This window comes from Homalodisca vitripennis, chromosome 1 (genome assembly GCF_021130785.1).
Source record: "Homalodisca vitripennis isolate AUS2020 chromosome 1, UT_GWSS_2.1, whole genome shotgun sequence".
Lineage (NCBI taxonomy): Eukaryota > Metazoa > Arthropoda > Insecta > Hemiptera > Cicadellidae > Homalodisca > Homalodisca vitripennis.
In genome coordinates, this window is record NC_060207.1 from 35,343,042 (window position 1) to 35,364,801 (window position 21,760).

The 21,760-nt window shown below is 32.9% G+C and overlaps 1 protein-coding gene across 12 annotated transcripts in view; it reads right to left on the reverse strand.

Moving 5' to 3' along the window:
• LOC124359657 overlaps nt 1-21,760 on the reverse strand; it is a 622,196-nt gene that overhangs the window by 74,297 nt on the left and 526,139 nt on the right. For all 12 annotated transcript variants that reach the window (XM_046812601.1, XM_046812617.1, XM_046812593.1 and 9 more), the window contains exon 6: nt 3,727-3,894. In XM_046812601.1, coding sequence (XP_046668557.1) covers nt 3,727-3,894 — 168 coding nt within the window. The remainder of the gene's footprint in view (nt 1-3,726; nt 3,895-21,760) is intronic.

Below are 21,760 nucleotides of genomic sequence, written 5' to 3' on the forward strand. Positions count from 1 at the left end.
TCGGAGTGAATTTGCCTCAAAGATCTTTGAGCGAACCGAATAAATTGTTTGTACCTTGATTGACATTGTGTCTGTGCTTTAACTCGATTGGCAATTCGTTTGTCTGTCTGACTGCCCCTCGCATTGATTAATGTCACGAATCGATTGTCTCAATCTTTGCTATAAATGTTCTTTTCAAAATATCCACAGTATTACAAGAATATGTATGGACGTGGTGTGTGTTTTATATACCAGAAGGAATATGGTATTAATTATGTCCAACGCCAACACGATAATATACAACTATGAGATGTATATTAATTTTATTGGTCTCTGACTTGTGATAAACAAACACAATTCTCCTACCGCCTGTCAGTATAACAACACAATTATACGAGTATATGACCAAATCAATTTCATCGTCCTATTTAAGATGTATTGAGCTGCCGTCTCAAGACTTTTAGACCTTATATATATATAAATATATATATATATATATATATATATATATATATATATATATATATATATATATATATATATATATTTATATTATACGATGTATATGATGCGTTCAAAAGCACGATAACGGTAATATATATGACCAACAAGATACGCACGATTTACTCTCCAGGACCAGCAAGTGCTGAGGTTCTAAACACACACACACACACACACACACACACACACACACACACACACACACACACACACACACACACACACACACACACACACACACACACACACACACACACACACACACACACACACACACACACACACACACACACACACACACACACACACACACACACACACACACACACACACACACACACGCACACACACAGCACGCACGCACGCACGCACACACACATATATATATATATGCACGTGGTATTAAAAATATGGAAGTGAGGTCCACAAAACGACTCATAGTATGATTCGTATTTAAGGTCATTAATATTATAGTCGTAAAAAATATCTTTGCCACCATCTTCGCCAATAGTATCTTATAACATGAAAGCTTACACACACGCACACACATTGAATGACATACCTGGCAATAGAAACATGCATTTTCAAGTTAAGTCTTTCTTTTCTCACATAATCACTTAAGTTAAAGTCTTCTCAGCATCGCTATTGTTATAATTTATTATCATTTTAGTTTTTTTTAGCATGTGCTAAATTATTGCATTGTTAGGATATTATTGTTATTGTACATACTATTGTTATCGTTATTGTTAATCTATTGTTACAATTTTTATTGTTGATTATGTTAGTTATTTATTATTCTATTGAAGTTTTATCGAATTGTTAGTTTTCCTGTTTTGCAGTGTCACAATATTATTATGCTCATCAATAATTGTTAAAATGTAATGTTAGGTGTTTTTTTTTGTCTTTTTCAAGTTAAGTATTAAGCAGCGGGTTGTAATAAGTTACATTGAAACATATTTGTCATCTTGACTGTATTATTTTCTCATAAAATATTGTAAAAATGGTGGAACCGTTGCAATAAATAAATAAGCATAAAAATGACCTTATTTTGTTATTCATTTAATTGTTTGCTGTGGTGGCGAAGTGTATTTGACTTCCAACGATATGAGACCAAAATATTGAAAATGTTTTAATATATTCCTGACACGGACATGAGTAATCTCGTAACAGCTGTTACACAGTACAAAAACGGTAGATGGAACTTACATCGTGGTGAGGTCGTACAGGTCTACACAAATATGTAATATACAAGGCGAAGTTCCGACTTAAATGTACTTTTCAAATCTCATTTTAAATTATATGAATTACTAAAAATATACAATACTAATTATTTTCGAATGCTAGTAAAAAGGATATCAGCTTACATAAAATTTAAATAGTATAAATAGTAATTATCATTATAAAGCCAAAGAGACTAAATTCTCTTCATTTTTTATTTATAATTGTTATATCAGTAAAGAAATACCAAGTCTGTCCCAATAGTATACACTCATCTTATATTTAATTATCCATTGTACTTTGTTGAAATTTCATGTTATCTCCTTCGAAGTATGACTCTTGGGAAATTACACAGAGGAGGCTCCTACGCTTCTTCCACTGTTCTTTACCCCGAATTGTTTACTTATGTGTGTGTAGATCTTCCGTTACAGTTGTTTTCTTTTTTATGTTATTTTCGTCTTGAAATGATGACTCTTCAATTTCTAGAAGCGGGAGAAATCGCAGAACGCTAGAACTGGGCTGTATGATGGTTGTAAAAGAACGAGAATTTGTCATAGATTATCTAATTTCCGTATGTGTAAATTAATGGTAAAAATTGTATGGGCAGCATTTTAATCCAATACCGTTACTTTGGCAATCATTCTAACACACACGCCACCACAGCTCGCACCATTTCCGCATTGTCATTGTTTGTTGACGAGATTGAACGAGAGTCTTATAACTCGTCGTTGAAAGCTACGTGCAACGTAAAATACATAGTTTTTGGTAGAGGGAGTTCTATGGAGGCTAAAATCAGAAAATAAATTGTCATTGTGATAGACTTGTTGAGATTCACACAAAGTTTGGTCGCACCGTTATTCAATACTATTCTGCAAGGTAAACATGACCTGCAATGGAAAGCGCATCACTGACTCAACTGATCTAGTTGACAAACATTTTAACATGCAGCCAAGGTCACTGAAAAAAACTAGTATATATAGTCGTGGTGGTGGTGAGTATATGAATATTTAGCACTGATGTACATTTTAGATGTGCTATATTACCGGTTTATTCGTAGAAAAGTCAGTACACTTCCTTTTGGGTCAAACCTCGTATGGGTTTTGTCGCTGGGGTATCCCAAGAAATTAATTTCAAAATAGATAAACTCTCAGGTTATGAATATTAATCCTGGATATTTATCGCGGTAACTGACCTCTGATTGAGATTTGAATTGAGTAGTTATTATGAGAAAAGATGTAATTGCATTATTTTATCCGCAGCAGTTTTGGTTGAGGTAGAATAGGAGGGTGTCAAAAGGGTTAAAATATGAAATAATATTTTTTTAAGATAACGTTTTCTTAGTTTTACGCACTTAAAAACAACCTTGAGGTACGTAAATAATTGTAAAAACAGCGTCAGATCACCATATACAGAGCTTTAAAATAGCGACTTTCAGTCTTTCTAGTTGTCCGATGGAGGTTAGGATAACTACGATATAATTATGTGACTAATGATGAGAAAAAATATCTTCTCATATTTTTAACACTCTTGATAAACTCCCATTTCTACCCCCACATAAACTAACGGAGCTGAGTAACGATTTATGTTTTGAGGAAATAATTCCTCATCGACTGACAAAAATCGATTTAAGAAAATCCTGCAGTTTGTGTGCCTATACAGTGCAAATTGACTCTAGGCTAGGTTCCTAGACTACTAGGGTTGAGTCATAGATACCTGTTCTTGATCGCAGTTGTTTGGATGTGGCCAGTGATGATAGAGGAATATTTTATAACCAAGTAACAGTGGAAACTGATAAGTGTACAAATAAAGTTGTCTGATTATTCAGATTTTCGGTCTGGATGTGAAAAGCCATCTTTGTTCAAGAGATGTTAAACTGAAACTGAAGTTTAGTAAAAAGAAAATTAGATATGCTCCAGTTTGATAACTGTTGACTGAAGATGACTTCACAGCGATGACGAAATACGAGCAAAATAATTATAGTGTTAACAATTTTTGACGTGGTGTTGAAAGGTAGCTAGAAGGTTTTACCTGGAGGAGAAGGGGAAGGGTCTCGTGGCTGTAGGTCTCGACCATGCCGTTGGTGGCGTGGAGCTGAGTCACGTAGTTGTTGTGGGCGTCAAGGTAGGCGGCCAGCGTCGCGGTGTTAGACGGTGACGCCATATGTCCCAGATATGACGCCTTATAGTCTTGTCGAGCCTGCAACAAAGCAGAGTAGAGTTTTAGTGACACAAAGGGAACATAGACTCCTAGACAAAGGGATGCTTCAACAATGCAGATCCAGATTTAACCATTATTGAATAGTACGGTATCAGCTTTATGACTTTTATGATTTAAAGAGATAGTAGTATTAATTTAATCTTCTTATAAATAAAAATGAATTGCAAAATGTGTTGCTAAGCGCTAATATCGATAACGGCCTGGCCCAATTCGGTTAATTATTTTTGTAAAACATTCGTTGAAATCGAGGAAGGTTTACATGAGAAGTAACGTTAGAAAAAATACCTGGAATATTTTGAAATTCGGGGGTAAATTATATAATATATGTTTTATAATCAAATTGATCTGATACTAAACAGCTGTTGACACTTCCAGCTAAATTTCGACCGATTGGCTGAATCATTGGTTTACATTTATATTTTATAAAATATAGATTATACATTGCTTGATCAGTATTGTCATACAGATACCTAAATTAATATCTACATTTTACTCCATGTAATGCATTGTAAATACTATTTGAACAGTGTTATAACACCGACCTTATTGAACACGGTTGTGAATGTTTTCACTTAGGGTACTCCAAACTGGTGGGCTCCTTTGACATTGTGCTAGAGCGTTTTAACTGTAGCTTTTGGAAAAACAGAGAAATGAACACAAACGAGAATTCACATTGCAAAACCGATTATCTTGAGTATTGCATGAGCGTAATGAGGTATTTCTCCCTTATACCGGAAGTAGATAGGGAGTAAGTAGGTTATACGTATAAGATGTAAGTCCTATCCCACAGTAGGAATCTCAGTCATACGTGTGTATGTATATTTTCTTCATGGGGCAATAAGGCAAACCCAACTACCATACGTTCGATAAAATAGATTCTACTTCCAAAAGAATGTGAAATCCCTTGCTTTTCCTTAAGCTACAGTAAAAAAGTCATAAAAAAATCAACTAGCCATAGGAGCCAACTATTTGGAGTACTTTATGTCCAACAAACAACATTCACAGCGTGGTTCATTAGGATAATTATTATAACAGTGTTTAAATAGGATTTCCAAAGCATCAGGTGGTTTAAATGCTTAACTGTTTCAATCTGTAGTCACAATTAGATAGTAACTTCCTATTTGAAATCTGCATTACACTACTAGTCAACCACTGCATATTTAATATTTTAAAACATTTTAATGTAAGGGGAAAATTTCTAATTTTTCTCTTGATCAAATCCTTCCTCGGACATAAAAGAATATTAAATAATATCAAAATTGGCAAGCCTTCCTCGAAATAAGCGCTTAGCAAACGTTTAGCGATGGTTTATTTATAAGATTTGTGTTTGATTGATTGGTAAGGGAATTATCTACGATACGAACCTAACAATATTTATTGATATACTAGGGGTATTATTACTAATTATTTTTAATTGGCCTTTCAAGAATATAAATTTAGAATAATTGATCGTTTTATACCTACATGTGTAATCGAGGCCGTCTCGAAAAATGTCGAAATTTGAATGTCATAGCTCTGTAATACTCGTATGTGATAACCTGTACATACCCATTACTCAACCTAGAGAGGGGAAGATAAGTGGTCGGGAGGGTGCAATACAAATATTTAAGGTACTATACCGATTTTTGGATTTAATTGAACAGAATCGTGCAGACAGATGGACATACAAGTGCTGTACGGGTCCTAGATCACGGACAGAACAGCTGATCAGGATATCTGTGCTTTATTGAAATATATGTCACTTGTACCTTTGTTGTGTCTCGTGTTCGTGTCCTACCCAAATCCCTCCTGCTATAAATTCTATCTTATCAATTTCAAGTAGAGATTTGTTTAGTCGATAAGGATATGTTTTAGTGTTCAAAGCTTGTCCCTACAATCGTTAGTCTTTTACATATCCTTCGTTTTTCAATTTCAGTAAAATCCTTAGTCATATATTTTCTGCTTTTTAAATATTGTTAAGTTTTGAATAATATTAATTTGGTGAAATTGTCGATTCTAAATTCTTTTTTGAATTCCGGATTTGGAGCTTTGTGGGAGTATGTTCTCATTTTAGAAGTTTGAAAGCGAATGAGAATTTCTTGATTTTTTTAAGGTTTTTAAAAACCGTAAGGATTGTGAGGAAAAGTTAAATTTTGAATTTCAAGAGTTTCATTATTCTTATACACTTTGTGTGCTTTACAGGAAAATGTAATTTGAACGTTATGAGGTATGGCGCTTATTTATTCTTTATATATAATCAATGAAACAGTGATGATAATTAGTAAATGTCGGTATTATTTATTATGAGGTTTTGTAAATATCAGCATGTAAACATTATAGTTTTAAGGTGATTTCAAAACGTAAGTATCAATTTTGTAAAAGAAAGAAGATATTAGTGATTAATTTCCAAGCTTTTTGTTCGTTGTTTTTGAGGAACTACAAAATTAGTTTTAGTTGGCAAGCTTGTAATTGACAAATGAATATTTTCAGTTTTGTTTCAAATCATTAAAGTAAACAGAGCCAGGTACTAATTTACATTTTTAAGAATAAACAAATATTTTTAAACTGTGTTGGGTCAATTATTTTGGGGTTTTTAATTATTTCTTTTTCAATATGAATAGTATATTTTGTTTTATTTAGAGATAACATGTACCTTATTTAGAAACATCCGAATTTTTAAAACCAGCTTTAGTATTATTTTAATTTTAAAAACTAATATACGCATACCGATAATAATTTTGGGTAACATCACGTTGGTACGTATTTTACATACTATTAATAATTATAATTCCCTATCAACTAAAGTGGTTGTCAATTTTGCTGCTAAAAGGTCAAGTTGTTTGACATTAAACTTATGTGCCATTTCTCTAATAATGCATGATGTTTAGGAAACGTTGTGGACTTATCGGTATGTAGCGATATGATGAAAGATTACGTATACTAGATTACGTCATTTAAAGATTAAGTCATTTGGTTGGAAAGTGCGGTTCTTTCTGTAAAAACATTAAAGATTACCAAGAAAAACACAGCCAAACAATTGTGTAAGCAAAAACAACAAGTAAGCAGCCCACACACGCATAAGTAAAATTCAGAATATGTAATATTACTTGCTATTTGAAGGAAAAGAGGTCTGACAACCCACGCATCCGCGGATAAAGTCGAAACCCAAAATAATCCCACTCAGGCTCAAACTGAGCACAATGGGTCTCTTGAAATACCGCACGCTATTGTCATCAGCTGACCTTTAACATCCGGACAGTTTTAAATGTGTTTGCTGGGAAAGTTGTGTAAGTACAATCAATCTGTGTTTCGTTCTGAAAGGTTAACGTCATACACTATAGCAAATAAGCTTTGTCAGTTGGAACTTGATAAGAAATAAAACATTGACGGAAACACACAAATCTCTCCAGTTACACAGTAAGCCTACCGTTGTGTTTATGTTTTAATAGTTAACATTAACTAATGGAGTTTTGTCAGTTGGAACTTGATAAGAAATAAAACATTGACGGAAACACACAAATCTCTCCAGTTACACAGTAAGCCTACCGTTGTATTTATGTTTTAATAGTTAACATTAACTAATGGAGTTTTGTCAGTTTATCACTGGTTCAATTTAAGTAATTTGATTGGATTACAAAAACTCTCGCCAGTCTCAGAACATAATGTTATAGTGTTCTAAGGGTTAAAATAATATACAACACCTAACGAGGTTTCGATAGTTAACCCCGCTATAAGATTCTGTCTGGAGCACAGAGATCATTTCCATTCACACAGTATCGCTGTTCAGCGTACCTAACGAGGTTTCGATAGTTAACCCCGCTATAAGATTCTGTCTGGAGCACAGAGATCATTTCCATTCACACAGTATCGCTGTTCAGCGTTTAAGCAGAGATTGCAAGAATGTTATCATGTTTTATATAGCGAATTGCGAAGCTAAAAATAATTAATTAAAGAATTAAGGCCTGTAATGGGGATTCAAAACAATCTATGTTTTAACATTACAGTATTTTCATTGACTGTATTTAATATTATTAAAACACAATATTTGTTAAGTATATTAGTAAGGAAGTTATGTTTTGTATACATAAGTTTGGAATAGCGTCACACCATACCTAACAGGCTTCGCTGTGGCTGTTTGTAAAATTTAAAGTCAATAGCTACTAAATTAAATGTTAAAATGTTATATAATTATAGTAATATTATTCAAAAATATATTTATTCCGCGACTTAGTCACTGCCATCATGTTTAACCATAAGGCACATGTAAAAATGATCTCCAACGCTCATCCAAATCCTATTGGGTGACATGCACCATCATTGAAGTCGATGTTACCAATGTAGAAATGTAACATTTATGCAAAATTTAAAGTGTATAGGACAGGACAGTTCGTTCACGAGATACCATGGCGGAGAATAGACAGATATTAGATTTTCCAGCACTTCAAGTGATAGCGGTTAAAAAACTGAATGCGAAAAGGACTGACTTTAATACAGCATTTGTAGAACGGCGATACAAGTCCTGTGCTTTCAACATATTCCTCATTGTTGTATACAGGATAGTAATGTATTTCACTTCAGTAAGTGGAACAGGGCAAAGTACACAATCTAAAAGAATATTTGATCGCATATAAAGAAAAGTAACTGGAAAACATCCAATTGCCCTGAAAGCACAAACTCCCCTGTACTTCAAAGTATAAATAACATCGATTTCCTTCTGAATGAATCATTCCAAAGATGTATTTGTTTACAGGCTACGAGAAATTCAGGCAATACTATTTTGTTAGTTAATACTAGAAATAAATATAACACTAAGTAATATTTATAAGCAATCTTTTGAAGGACTATTACTCGAGAAGTATTATAAATATTGCGTGGCTATTATAAATAAATGTGGCTCCATGTATTTATTAAAAAATATAAGGTACATATTTAATCAGTAATTACCTTTTGAATTGACTAACGTTTTGTTTTAAGAATAACATTCAGCTCAAGCACAAACTATACCCGTATATAATACATCATTTTTACTAATATCAAAGTCTAAATAATCTGGGTTTAGTTTTAAAAAGGATTAACTATTGCCTTACAGTGTTGTTAAATAACAATAAGTCGGTTGTTTAAAACAAGAAGGATTACTAGATACCGTATGCTGAAGTAATAACAGACGAGGGTTAGGTTAAGAGGATTGTTGATAGTAGACTCGATGTAAGGCGATTAAGTGCGCCACGCTTAGGTATATGTAACATCGAGGTTTAAAGTACGCGAACAAACAATATTGAGATCTCTAGGTGTACTGAGCTACGAGACCTTTAATACTTTTTCAACAATTATAATTTTTCAACGACTTTCTTAAGTGTAACGAATTATAAGTGCTTTGTACTATTACATTCAAGTTGAGTCAATGGGTTTGATTGCAGATTCATAACAGTAGTTTTCATCACTAGGAGTGAAAGGGGTTATTTTAGGCGCGTAATCGTGTTTTACAAACAAGGCGAAGACGAGGTGAACCTGTGTTTACCAAAAACATGAAAATTAAAACCAAACAAAAGTTATAGGAGGGTGTAGGCCGGTCAATATAAATAAGAGATAATATAGCTAAACATTACAATAGTAAACACGCGCAAGTCCTTACGAACAACTCTGATAACGTTGTAAAACACTTTGGATTTCACTTGACGTAAAATGTGAATCTTTAAACTCAAAGCACAGGCTATCTGTCAAGTACCATGTCGATCAATCAACAGTCGCCCATTATACAACATCAAGGAAAGCATTGCAAAACGGCGTTACAGGCTGTGACGTGATGCCGCCGTATTAAATCTGACATTGACTGGATTGCCGTGACGGCTCAATGACGGATTGATGGTAACGGTGAAACTGCAGAGCTACAATCCATCAAGATGATTGATGACGGCTGCCGGCTCCCCGGGCTATGTTTGTCTGGCTCTATTATATTTGGAACGGAAGATCTGACAAACTCTTCTAATATCCTTTCCGTAACAATCGGTACTCTTGCCGTCTTTGGATATTTATTTGTTTTTTCTGTCATGAACATTTCAGCTAAGCTTTCCAACAAAAACTCTTTTTAACTATACAATTATAAAAAGAAGGTGACATATTTTTAATATTAACAATTTTATCATAAAGATTTCATAGCCAACGTGTAAAATAATTTGCTTAAAATACGCGATAATATATTTGTGTCGTTTTATTATCAAGTTGAAAGTAAAACCGTATTAAACCAAACTCTCAGTTGCTTATATCTAGAAATGAAGATTCGTGCACAATTTTAAGTTTATAGTTTATAGTTTCATCGTTTCGATATTCGTCTTCGACAGGCAGGCAGACAAAAATGACGTTTTCCAACATTTTTTAAACGATATATAATTTTAAAATGACAGGCTTCCCTAAATCTCAGCCGATGAGGGCGTAAGAGAGAGCGCGTGCGTGTGTGCACGTGACATTTTTTCTTTTGTGATGAAATCTTCAAGACTTCAGGTCAGTATTACGACACTTGAGCAGAAACAATAAACTTGTTATTTGTTTATAAAATTTTAAAACAAAAGTTGCAACTTTGAAACAAAAGTTGTCTTTGTCATTATGGCTTCGACATAAATATTTAAAAATTAAAGCATATATCTTTTTGACTTGATTAAGGTGTATAACTAGATAGAAGTACGCCACACCATGTGTCACATAACATGCTTCGCTAAAGTTGCATTAAAATGTATAGTCCATAGCTTAATTAAATATCGAGATTTTTGCAATAGAATGACAGGTAGACATACGTAATACATATTCCCCAAGCGGACTAAATAATGTCAAGCTTCTGACATTAGTCCTCAATGTCACTCAGCCAAATTCCATAGTTGACCACTCAATTTTCACTATCTAGAAGTGAATGAAACTATTGATAAGTAACCAGAGTTCACGTACGGAATATATTCTGAGATTATATTCCATTATTTAACGGTAAATATATAAATTACTATTCCTGGACGGTTTTCCGCAATATCCTTCAACTTTCTGCAATATCACTAACGATATATTATCGAATGCTTTACTAAATACACCAGACACCATTTTATCCCGATGAGCGACTTGTATTTTCATTTTCAATTCCGATGAAAAGGTATTGGAGATGGAGTGAACATGTTCGATAGTTATAGTGCGTATAGACAGGTAAATATTATCATATTTCCGTCATCAACTGGCGGCAGAGCTTCTATAAACAGTCTAAATAGGAGAACTTTTATATTGAATTTTAAATCGTATAATAATTATTTATTGGAACGATTCTATGGAACCCGTAATTTGAAAGAAAGCCAACCGTCGTAGAGATTGAAATAAAACATATATTAGGCTGTAAACAGGTAATGGAGATACACACTAAAAATTTAGGATACAAAATGGTTTCATAGTAAATTTGTTAGCGGTATATGCACTAGTACGATCAGCGCTTTTGACGTACTAGTTGAATTCTATTGTCTAGCTTTGTACCTTTGTCACAGAATGTTCTCAGGACTGATCCTTTTCAGTTGAAAGTTTACTCTATTTATATTTACGATTCTGCAATTAATGTTTGTTGGATAGAAATAGACTCATCTTACGCTAAATCTGATTACTATTCAATGTCAGCTACAGAGGGTAAAACTAGCATACCGTGTGTAAAAAGTGTTAACAATACAAAGATTTTGTAATAAAAGTAAGAGAACTATTTAACATTAAAAAGACACATTCCATAGTCTATTTAGTTACATAATATTTTAAAATTAAATAAACACTCATCACGTGTTGGATGGAAGTATGTAAATAGCAACCACGGGTCGAGTTGTCTTGTGTGCAACAAGACAAAAGGATCCTCGCTATTGAAGTGTCTTTAATCAGTCCTTGACCTTTGCATCCTACACTTTGTTAACCGTTAATTTGGAATTCCAAACAAATGAAATCAGAGCACAAAGGAAAATAGTTTTCCAATTAGGTAAAATCAAGTTCAAGCACTCACAGATTTGTTTGGATTAAATTTTTGGATTAGTTACTACTTAGTAACGTTTAGCTATATAAAAATATTGATTTTGTTGTACGGCCTGCTATTAGGTTAGGTATATTATTAACTAATTAAGTTTTGATGAGACATTTATAGATTTGTTACTACTGGAAAAAGCTTAAAAGAAAAAACACAATTGAAGAAATGTATATAACTCTAAAACATATTGTGTCCTACAATTTTCAACTTTATATTCTACTTGAGGAGTAAAATTTTATATTTTCTGGAGATTTTTTCTGTAGAGCAGTGGATTAGGTTATGTTTGACGCATTGAAAATCTCATTTTTGCCAATACACTCATTTAATTTCGAAGGGTCTTTCTCCCTGTAATATGTTCCGCACTTTTATGTCCGATATTGTAATTTTTTATTTTCAAAGGGCATTTTGTATTATTTATTAAACTGTTAAGCCTACTCATATGGAAAATCAAATGCATATATAGGCACCATCTTCTGACCTTCAAAAACCTTTTTCCTAGAACTAAATTTTATAGCTATTCTTGGGAAAATATATATTTTTACTATTTAAATAATTTGTACATTCCTGTACAATGGCACAAGTATGCATTTTACTCAGTTTTTGTCTTATATTATCCAAAAAGTTATTTACTGCATTTTTACTGATGTTATATGAGGTAGTACTCACGTCTTCTGCTAGTTTCTTGTTTCTTAAAATTTTTTTGAGAAATTTGATGAAAAAAAAAACATTTAGTTCTTTTAAAACGAGAGGTGAGTATAGAACTATTACATGTTTGGTTTAAGATAGATTTTTAGGGTATTAGTCGCTGAAATACACAATTGCAACAATGTAACTTTTTAGATTACTATCTAAAATTTGTAGATAGTTATTTAATTGCAATGATTGACAAGAAATACAAGGAAATATGTGAGAGCGATACCTGACGACAGAGACTTACTACTGAGGGAGAGAGAGACAGATAGGTATGTCGAACAACTGTTGTGAAGTGCCAAACTCATTATCGTCTGTCTAACTTGAAAATTGAATTCCTGTTGTGCACTTCCTTAATTCATGATTAAGCCCAACAATCTAACAACCAATCTGAAATCGCTTAACATATGTCACTCTCTGTACCGATTCAAAACTATTTATAATCAACTTATGAATATGTCAAATTACTATTGTTCAGGGTTAAATTTTGTGGACGAAAACATGACTTTAAATGGCAATAATGTTACTTTTTCGCTTATGTTTGTCCTGTACACATAGTATAGGGAGAAGTAAGGATTGTGTTTGTTTCAAATGCATTGTAATGTGTAGTATGCTGGAATCCCTAGCAGTTTTTCCATTGTTGTCACAACGTTTTGGGTAGACGTTTTATCAATTTACTGTGTCACATCAGGTGTTTTGACCGTTCTTTATACAGTTTATAATATATTGAATATAACGTTTTTATGGAACCCAACTTCCAACTATCAGTAAAATTTGTATAAGACTTGGCGCATCTACATACTAGAGGGATACTTAGATAGCGTCAAGAGGAAAAACATAATTTAAAAAGCTTTTAAAAGGTGTGGTGATTAGAACATAATCAAAAGCCATGATTTTCATTAATGATTGCGATTCCTTGCACATCAGCTGGATTCGCCGTAGGAATAATTTAATAGTATAGGCTATAGTTTTACGATGATCTTCGTGATCGGATAAATTTTCGTTATTCTCAATTAGATATTTATTGCGTAAAAACTCTCATCACGTAAAAGAAAACAGATATAGAGTGAAGAAAGTTGTTTTATCAATTTTGAGTTAAGTGGAATTGTCATGGTTAAACTAAATTTTGAGTTCATGAAGCAACCAATGCTACAATGTTACAAACGCTAGTTAAGGCTCATTCCAACTATTGAAATTTTTACTTGTATTTTCATATTGTAATTTTTGACCAGTTTGTCTCTGGAATAATTATTGGATGTCGTTGATAACTATGTACATATAGCATTTGACATAAATATTAACATACCTGAGTAATGTATACATGTTTTCTTTATTGTTATTTTTAAGTTGAAAATGGAATACAATGGGTCGCGTTATGTTTTGCTACACTTAAATAAGCCAGTACAAAGTATATTTATGATGTTTCAAACATTGATAAGAACCTTATATTACCTTGTTTAACATTTAAGAACAAACGTCGCTTTCAAACGTGACCATGATCATGTAATTACCCTGAAAGGACATGCTTTCATATATTTTAATACTGGAACGCGGAACAAGGAGCGCGCTGACGTCAGTTGTAAATGAATTAGAGTGATTTATATCCAACACCTCGCTACAGTGGTTGAATAAAACATTGGCCCAGGTCACGGTTCACTTACACCAACTGTATTTAGTTTTTAGCCACGGAGATTAAAAGTTTATCTAAGTAATAAGTCATTATAAGTTTTTTTATACTATTATTGAAAATTAGATGTCCCTTTAACTGTTTGGAGGAAAATAATTTATTAGTAACTGTAAAATTAATTAGTACTAAGAAAATATGGAAAATGTAGTGCAAAGACTTCTTTGACAATCCTTTACATAACTCAGAAGACTTCTGTAATAATAATAATAACTTAGTAATTTAAATATTTTTTCTAAGCTATTATATATGTCGAATTTTATTAAAAACAACTATTGTATGGCACTATAGTTTCGTGCTTCCATATTCCAATTTTGTTCTGTTATAGTAATATTATAACTGTGTCAGTTCGGATAGATGAATGTGTGTTGGGATACATGCGCAAAACTATTCAACCTATTGAGTGGGAAATTTTGTAAAGATAGATAGATCAATCACTTAAATAACACGAAGGCGTGCTTACGATGCGAAAGGCAACGCCTCACTTACATTCATTTAAATACCTCATTGCATACTGGATATGTTGAAAATATTTATGAAGATTGACAGATTTGAACATATTTAAACTTTTGAATCTAATAACCTATCCGATTTCTTTACATCCTGTAATAATTTGTATAGATGAGAATATTAGGTATTCTACTTGCAGCAAACTTAAAAGATTTGCTAGACTCGAGATAACAAACGAGCCAAGGAGCACCAGACACTAACTATAATTCTTTAAGTGCCAATGAAATTATAAAATACTCCATGTCCATATATCTGTGGTGAGTGCTGCAATACTGATAAAATATAACACAAGATTAATTTTGTATTAAGGACGAAATAAGTCAGAGAAGAGTTTAAACAAACCATTTTAAAGTTCAAGGGTTTGTGCTGCTACTACGTTAAATTACTTTGGCACATTACTAACCGCAAAATGTCGAGATTCTGGAGTTCAAGGGCAATTCGATAGGTCTAGGTCACTGCGGCAGATGACTGTTGGAGTTGGTGGGGTTTGTTCCCTAACCTCAGAGGTTCTTGCTAGCATCAACAAGGGTCTGCCATTCCCTGCCTACTTTGACTGGAGAGGCTGGTTCAGAGCTGGCATCCCCTTCTTCCGGGGAGATATGACTGAGATTTAGTGCCCTAATTCTTCCTCATGGATCTCGATAGGAGGTGGCCCTTACTCCCTAACCTTAACCAACCTGAATATCCTGTCACTCCGGAAGCAGCGCTAAGGTTCTTACAGGACTAAGTGCAATTTATAAGCTTCTTGTCCTAAGACTACAAAAAAAGATATGTCACTCTCCGACATTAGACCCCCGTCACATTGTCCCTTAACCTTATATAACTAATTACTTATAAGTCGAATAAAGTATCTCATAATGACTATGTTTGTCATTGATGTGCCTTTCCAATCTGAAATGCTTAAAAGATTCCAGTTACGCTGCAAGAAATTGAGTGTGAAACAGCGGATAGCAGCCAACTCTTTACAACTCCAGAAGCAAAAGTTTCTTGAACGATTGTTTAAAATAAGCAGTAAATATTTAGCATGAAATATTAAAATAATTGGGAGGATAAATGTAATTAATTAGGAACAGTCAGTAGTACATTTATTAGATGTAAATCAATATCCAAGAAGTCAGCCCTTGAGTAAAGCGGAACAAAAAGAAGCCCACCCTTAGAGAGCCTTTAATCAACTCTTGACCCTATAATCTTCCCGCTTTGATTGAAACGTAATTAAAACTTCGCACATAAGTTTATAGGACTTAATTTAATTTTTAACAAAACCCAAGTTTTCCACAGTTTACTATATCACTTTATTATAAACATAGCTATTATGTTGTGTTGTTATTTAATATATTACCTTGGATTTGATATATTTATATTTACACTGCTTTAATGTACTAATAAGGGATATTTGTAAACTCTAGAAGGCGCTGTGTTTTAGTTTGCAATTCTGAAAAGATTAATATTGATTGAAACAATTTCAAGAAATGTTTCTTTTACAATGGGTGTTATGCCCATGGATGCACCAAGTGGCAAGAGTTACGCTTGAAAATGTAATAGGTATAATCTCCAGCAATAACACTTTACGTTTTTATTTTATGTAATAAAAACTTCAATTCTCACACAATAATGTTAAAAAACATGGTTTGAATAAAATAATACTTCTTTACACGTTTAAAATGAGATACAGGATGTACTCTCTCCCATAAATATTATGAGTTATGCCCATTAATATTTTCAAAATATTTATTTTTTGTGGTAGAAAATTTGTTGAAAATATTACTTATGTGACGTATTATTTGAAAGGATATTAAGTGCACATTAAACATTTGCCGGTTTAACTATTTTATTTTTTAATTCATACAAAGAACTAAATTTTATGTACGAATTAAAAAAAACCGTAGTATTATGTAAAATATATTTATATTTTATTCACCATTTTGAAACGGTAAAATATTTTTGTTAGTTTTCACCACACTGTTTCTGTCAACTAGACGAATATCCACGATATTCAACAATTTTCTGGAATATCACTATTGAATATCAGAAATACGAAATATTATTCTCAATTGGATCACTAAATACAACGGACAAAATCCTGGCCGGTCGGATGGCCTGAAGAATGATTTTTCAATTTTCAATTTCGATGTAGAAGTATTAGAGGTGGAGTTTCACACTTCAATTCAACACTCTGTCAACTTGCTGGACAGTTATAGTGCGTATAGACGGGCAGAAATCGGATTTTCGTCGACAGTAAATTGGCAGGAGAGCTTTTATTAACAGTCTAAATACATACTAAAAAAGTGATGTTAAATTTGGAATGGAATATTAAGAATTGATTATTAGATCCATTCTATGGGACCTGTATTAAAGCAGCAGATAAAAAGTGTAAGAGGACATATCCTGAGATGGGAAAAAATATATTTCTGAGAATTCTTTGTGTAATTGGTTAATGTAAATATAAATAAAACTCTTAAAGAGTCCTTTTCCATCGCAGTAATATACTAGTGTGAGTTTATCATGTAATATAGTTTTACGACTGGGAGTAAGAAGTTATTAATTGAGACATGTAATTATTAATAAGTAGCCAGATATCACATATAAAATATATTCAATTATTTAAAGGTAAATAATTATATTACGAGGTTATATACTATTATAACATACTATTATAAAGTTCTATAAAATTATAGAGTAGGTAATATGGAATTTATATACAGCTATTGAACGGTAAATGCATAATGTAGGCCTAATCTATTACGATTGTCCATAGGTTATTAAAGGATAACATATTACAGAGCATATAATATGGATGTTATTTATCACCATACGACGGTAAGTTCAGAAACTACCATTTTACGATTGTACTAGGTTGCATAATTATTACATTGTAAGAGTTTGTCAATAAGAAAATAAAGATAACAGCAAATGAAAAAGTTATGTAAAATATTAAAATTAAGAGATTTGAATATTACCAGATCTAAATAACATATTTCTTTGATTAGATAGCAAACTATCGCTGTGCAACATGTGTGGGCTATTTTCCTTTCTACCTAACCAGTGCAAAGGTGTAAACATGGCACTAAAATGTAAGCTTTATCTTTCAATTAGATCAGCATCATAAACCAGACCCACTGCAATGTGTGTTTTCACCACTTATCAAAATCATAAAATCTCTTTAGAGAGGAGGAATGCCATATTCCTGTAACATATTTCTTTGATTAGATAGCAAATTATCGCTGTGCAACATGTGTGGGCTATTTTCCTTTCTACCTAACCAGTGCAAAGGTGTAAACATGGCACTAAAATGTAAGCTTTATCTTTCAATTAGATCAGCATCATAAACCAGACCCACTGCAATGTGTGTTTTCACCACTTATCAAAATCATAAAATCTCTTTAGAGAGGAGGAATGCCATATTCCTGTAACATATTTCTTTGATTAGATAGCAAAGTATCGCTGTGCAACATGTGTGGGCTATTTTCCTTTCTACCTAACCAGTGCAAAGGTGTAAACATGGCACTAAAATGTAAGCTTTATCTTTCAATTAGATCAGCATCATAAACCAGACCCACTGCAATGTGTGTTTTCACCACTTATCAAAATCATAAAATCTCTTTAGAGAGGAGGAATGCCATATTCCTGTAACATATTTCTTTGATTAGATAGCAAAGTATCGCTGTGCAACATGTGTGGGCTATTTTCCTTTCTACCTAACCAGTGCAAAGGTGTAAACATGGCACTAAAATGTAAGCTTTATCTTTCAATTAGATCAGCATCATAAACCAGACCCACTGCAATGTGTGTTTTCACCACTTATCAAAATCATAAAATCTCTTTAGAGAGGAGGAATGCCATATTCCTGTAACATATTTCTTTGATTAGATAGCAAAGTATCGCTGTGCAACATGTGTGGGCTATTTTCCTTTCTACCTAACCAGTGCAAAGGTGTAAACATGGCACTAAAATGTAAGCTTTATCTTTCAATTAGATCAGCATCATAAACCAGACCCACTGCAATGTGTGTTTTCACCACTTATCAAAATCATAAAATCTCTTTAGAGAGGAGGAATGCCATATTCCTGTAACATATTTCTTTGATTAGATAGCAAAGTATCGCTGTGCAACATGTGTGGGCTATTTTCCTTTCTACCTAACCAGTGCAAAGGTGTAAACATGGCACTAAAATGTAAGCTTTATCTTTCAATTAGATCAGCATCATAAACCAGACCCACTGCAATGTGTGTTTTCACCACTTATCAAAATCATAAAATCTCTTTAGAGAGGAGGAATGCCATATTCCAGTAACATATTTCTTTGATTAGATAGCAAACTATCGCTGTGCAACATGTGTGGGCTATTTTCCTTTCTACCTAACCAGTGCAAAGGTGTAAACATGGCACTAAAATGTAAGCTTTATCTTTCAATTAGATCAGCATCATAAACCAGACCCACTGCAATGTGTGTTTTCACCACTTATCAAAATCATAAAATCTCTTTAGAGAGGAGGAATGCCATATTCCTGTAACATATTTCTTTGATTAGATAGCAAAGTATCGCTGTGCAACATGTGTGGGCTATTTTCCTTTCTACCTAACCAGTGCAAAGGTGTAAACATGGCACTAAAATGTAAGCTTTATCTTTCAATTAGATCAGCATCATAAACCAGACCCACTGCAATGTGTGTTTTCACCCCTTATCAAAATCATAAAATCTCTTTAGAGAGGAGGAATGCCATATTCCAGTAACATATTTCTTTGATTAGATAGCAAACTATCGCTGTGCAACATGTGTGTGGGCTATTTTCCTTTCTACCTAACCAGTGCAAAGGTGTAAACATGGCACTAAAATGTAAGCTTTATCTTTCAATTAGATCAGCATCATAAACCAGACCCACTGCAATGTGTGTTTTCACCCCTTATCAAAATCATAAAATCTCTTTAGAGAGGAGGAATGCCATATTCCAGTCACATATTTCAATAGGATACTTTAAAATTGAATCGGAACAGGGTCAGAAGACACAGTCTGAAGCAATGTGTGGTCGTATATATAGAAAAATAACTGGAAAACATCCGATTGCCTAGATAAACCGTGTCTTGTATTAAAAATGTAAATAACATAGATTTAATTCTGAATAAATCGAATAAAAGTATTATTTGTTTAAAAGTTACTGAGATATTCAGAGTAAACTTTTCTTGGTTTAAAATTAGATTAAAAGAAACATATTGTAATATTTAGTAATAATCTTTCAATTATAATTTTTGACGCGCCTAAAATGTGTCGTAAACATTCATCATTTTAAAGAAGTATTAAAAAATCTAAAAAACGATCTAACCATTTTTATTTTCTGAGGGCTGTCTTTAGCATTTTTTTATACTTTACTAAACCATTCTGAAGTGTCCTGTGAAGTGTCTGCTGATAAAGATAGCCTTGTTTCGAAGGTCTCATGGAATAAAAGAAATGCTAAATACTAATTTTGTGGTTTTATATATTCAGTTCCATTTTCAAATTTAAATAATCTAGTTACAATTATAAAGGCTAGACTAAGACTTACAACTATTACCTTGAAGTATTGTTAAAGGAAACAAATCTGTTGTTTGAAACAAGAAGGATTACTAGATACCGTATGCCGAAGTAATAACAGACAAAAGTTAGGTTAAGAGGATTGTTGATAGTAGACTCAATGTAAGACGATTAAGTGTACTACGCTTATGTATACGCTACATCAAGGTTTAAAGTACGCAAAAAACATTGAGATCTGTTGTGGATGTAGTGAGCTATGGAGCACTTTATCTGTTTGGATTTGTTGTTGTGACATTTAAATGTACTGGGTGACATTCAAGTGGACTCTATTCATTCACATTAATTTTATAATTATTGTTATTTGATACAAAGATAATTATTGTTCACACTGCCTCCTCTAATTGGAGAGTATTACTGAAGAGAATTGAGATCTCTGGATATATATTGAGGTAAGGGATCCTTTGTTAACTTTTTGATAATGTTCTGGATGACATTCAGGTGTTCATTTACATTATTATTTATCGCATTTTTCAAAAAAAAATAATTACTTTTCACGCCCGAAAATGGGACACACGACTGTATATATCAAGATGAACAGAGAAGTTGAGACTAAACACTTTTGTAAGCTACCAGCCAGAACGAAAATGACTAACTATTATTTAGTAATAATTTACCATATTTGTCAAGTTTAAAAATAGTAAAACAAGAATTTTTAATCTCTAAACACAGGCTACTTGTCAAGTACCATCTCGATCAATGAACAGTCGCCCATTATACAACATCAAGCAAAGCATTGCAAAACGGCGTTACAGGCTGGGACGTGATGCCGCCGTATTAAATCTGACATTGACTGGATTGCCGTGACGGCTCAATGACGGATTGATGGTGACGGTGAAACTGCAGAGCTACAATCCATCAAGATGATTGATGACGGCTGCCGGCTCCCCGGGCTATGTTTGTCTGGCTCTATTATATTTGGAACGGAAGATCTGACAAACTCTTCTAATATCCTTTCCGTAACAATCGGTACTCTTGTCGTTTTGCACTATTTGTTATTTGTTTACTATCAAAACTTTAGGGCAGTTCAGTTAAGTTTTACGATACGCGGGCAGAAACAATAAACTTGTTTGTCTATAAACTTTTAAACCAATGGTTACAACTTTGGAACCATATGTTGAAACTATAATATATATATATATATATATATATATATATATATATATATATATATATATATATATATATATAGTTGTTCAAAGCACATATTGGTTTGAATCAAATATTTAATGACGCATTATACTTAAGTAGTTTCTTAGGTTTAAAACAACAAATGTGTGAGTAATTACTATTGAGTTGATATATTTATAACATTATATCATTCTTCAATCTATCTTAATACCGATGTCCTGTTTAGAGCCAGTCAGGTCTAGTATGGTCTTGTTTAGCACTGT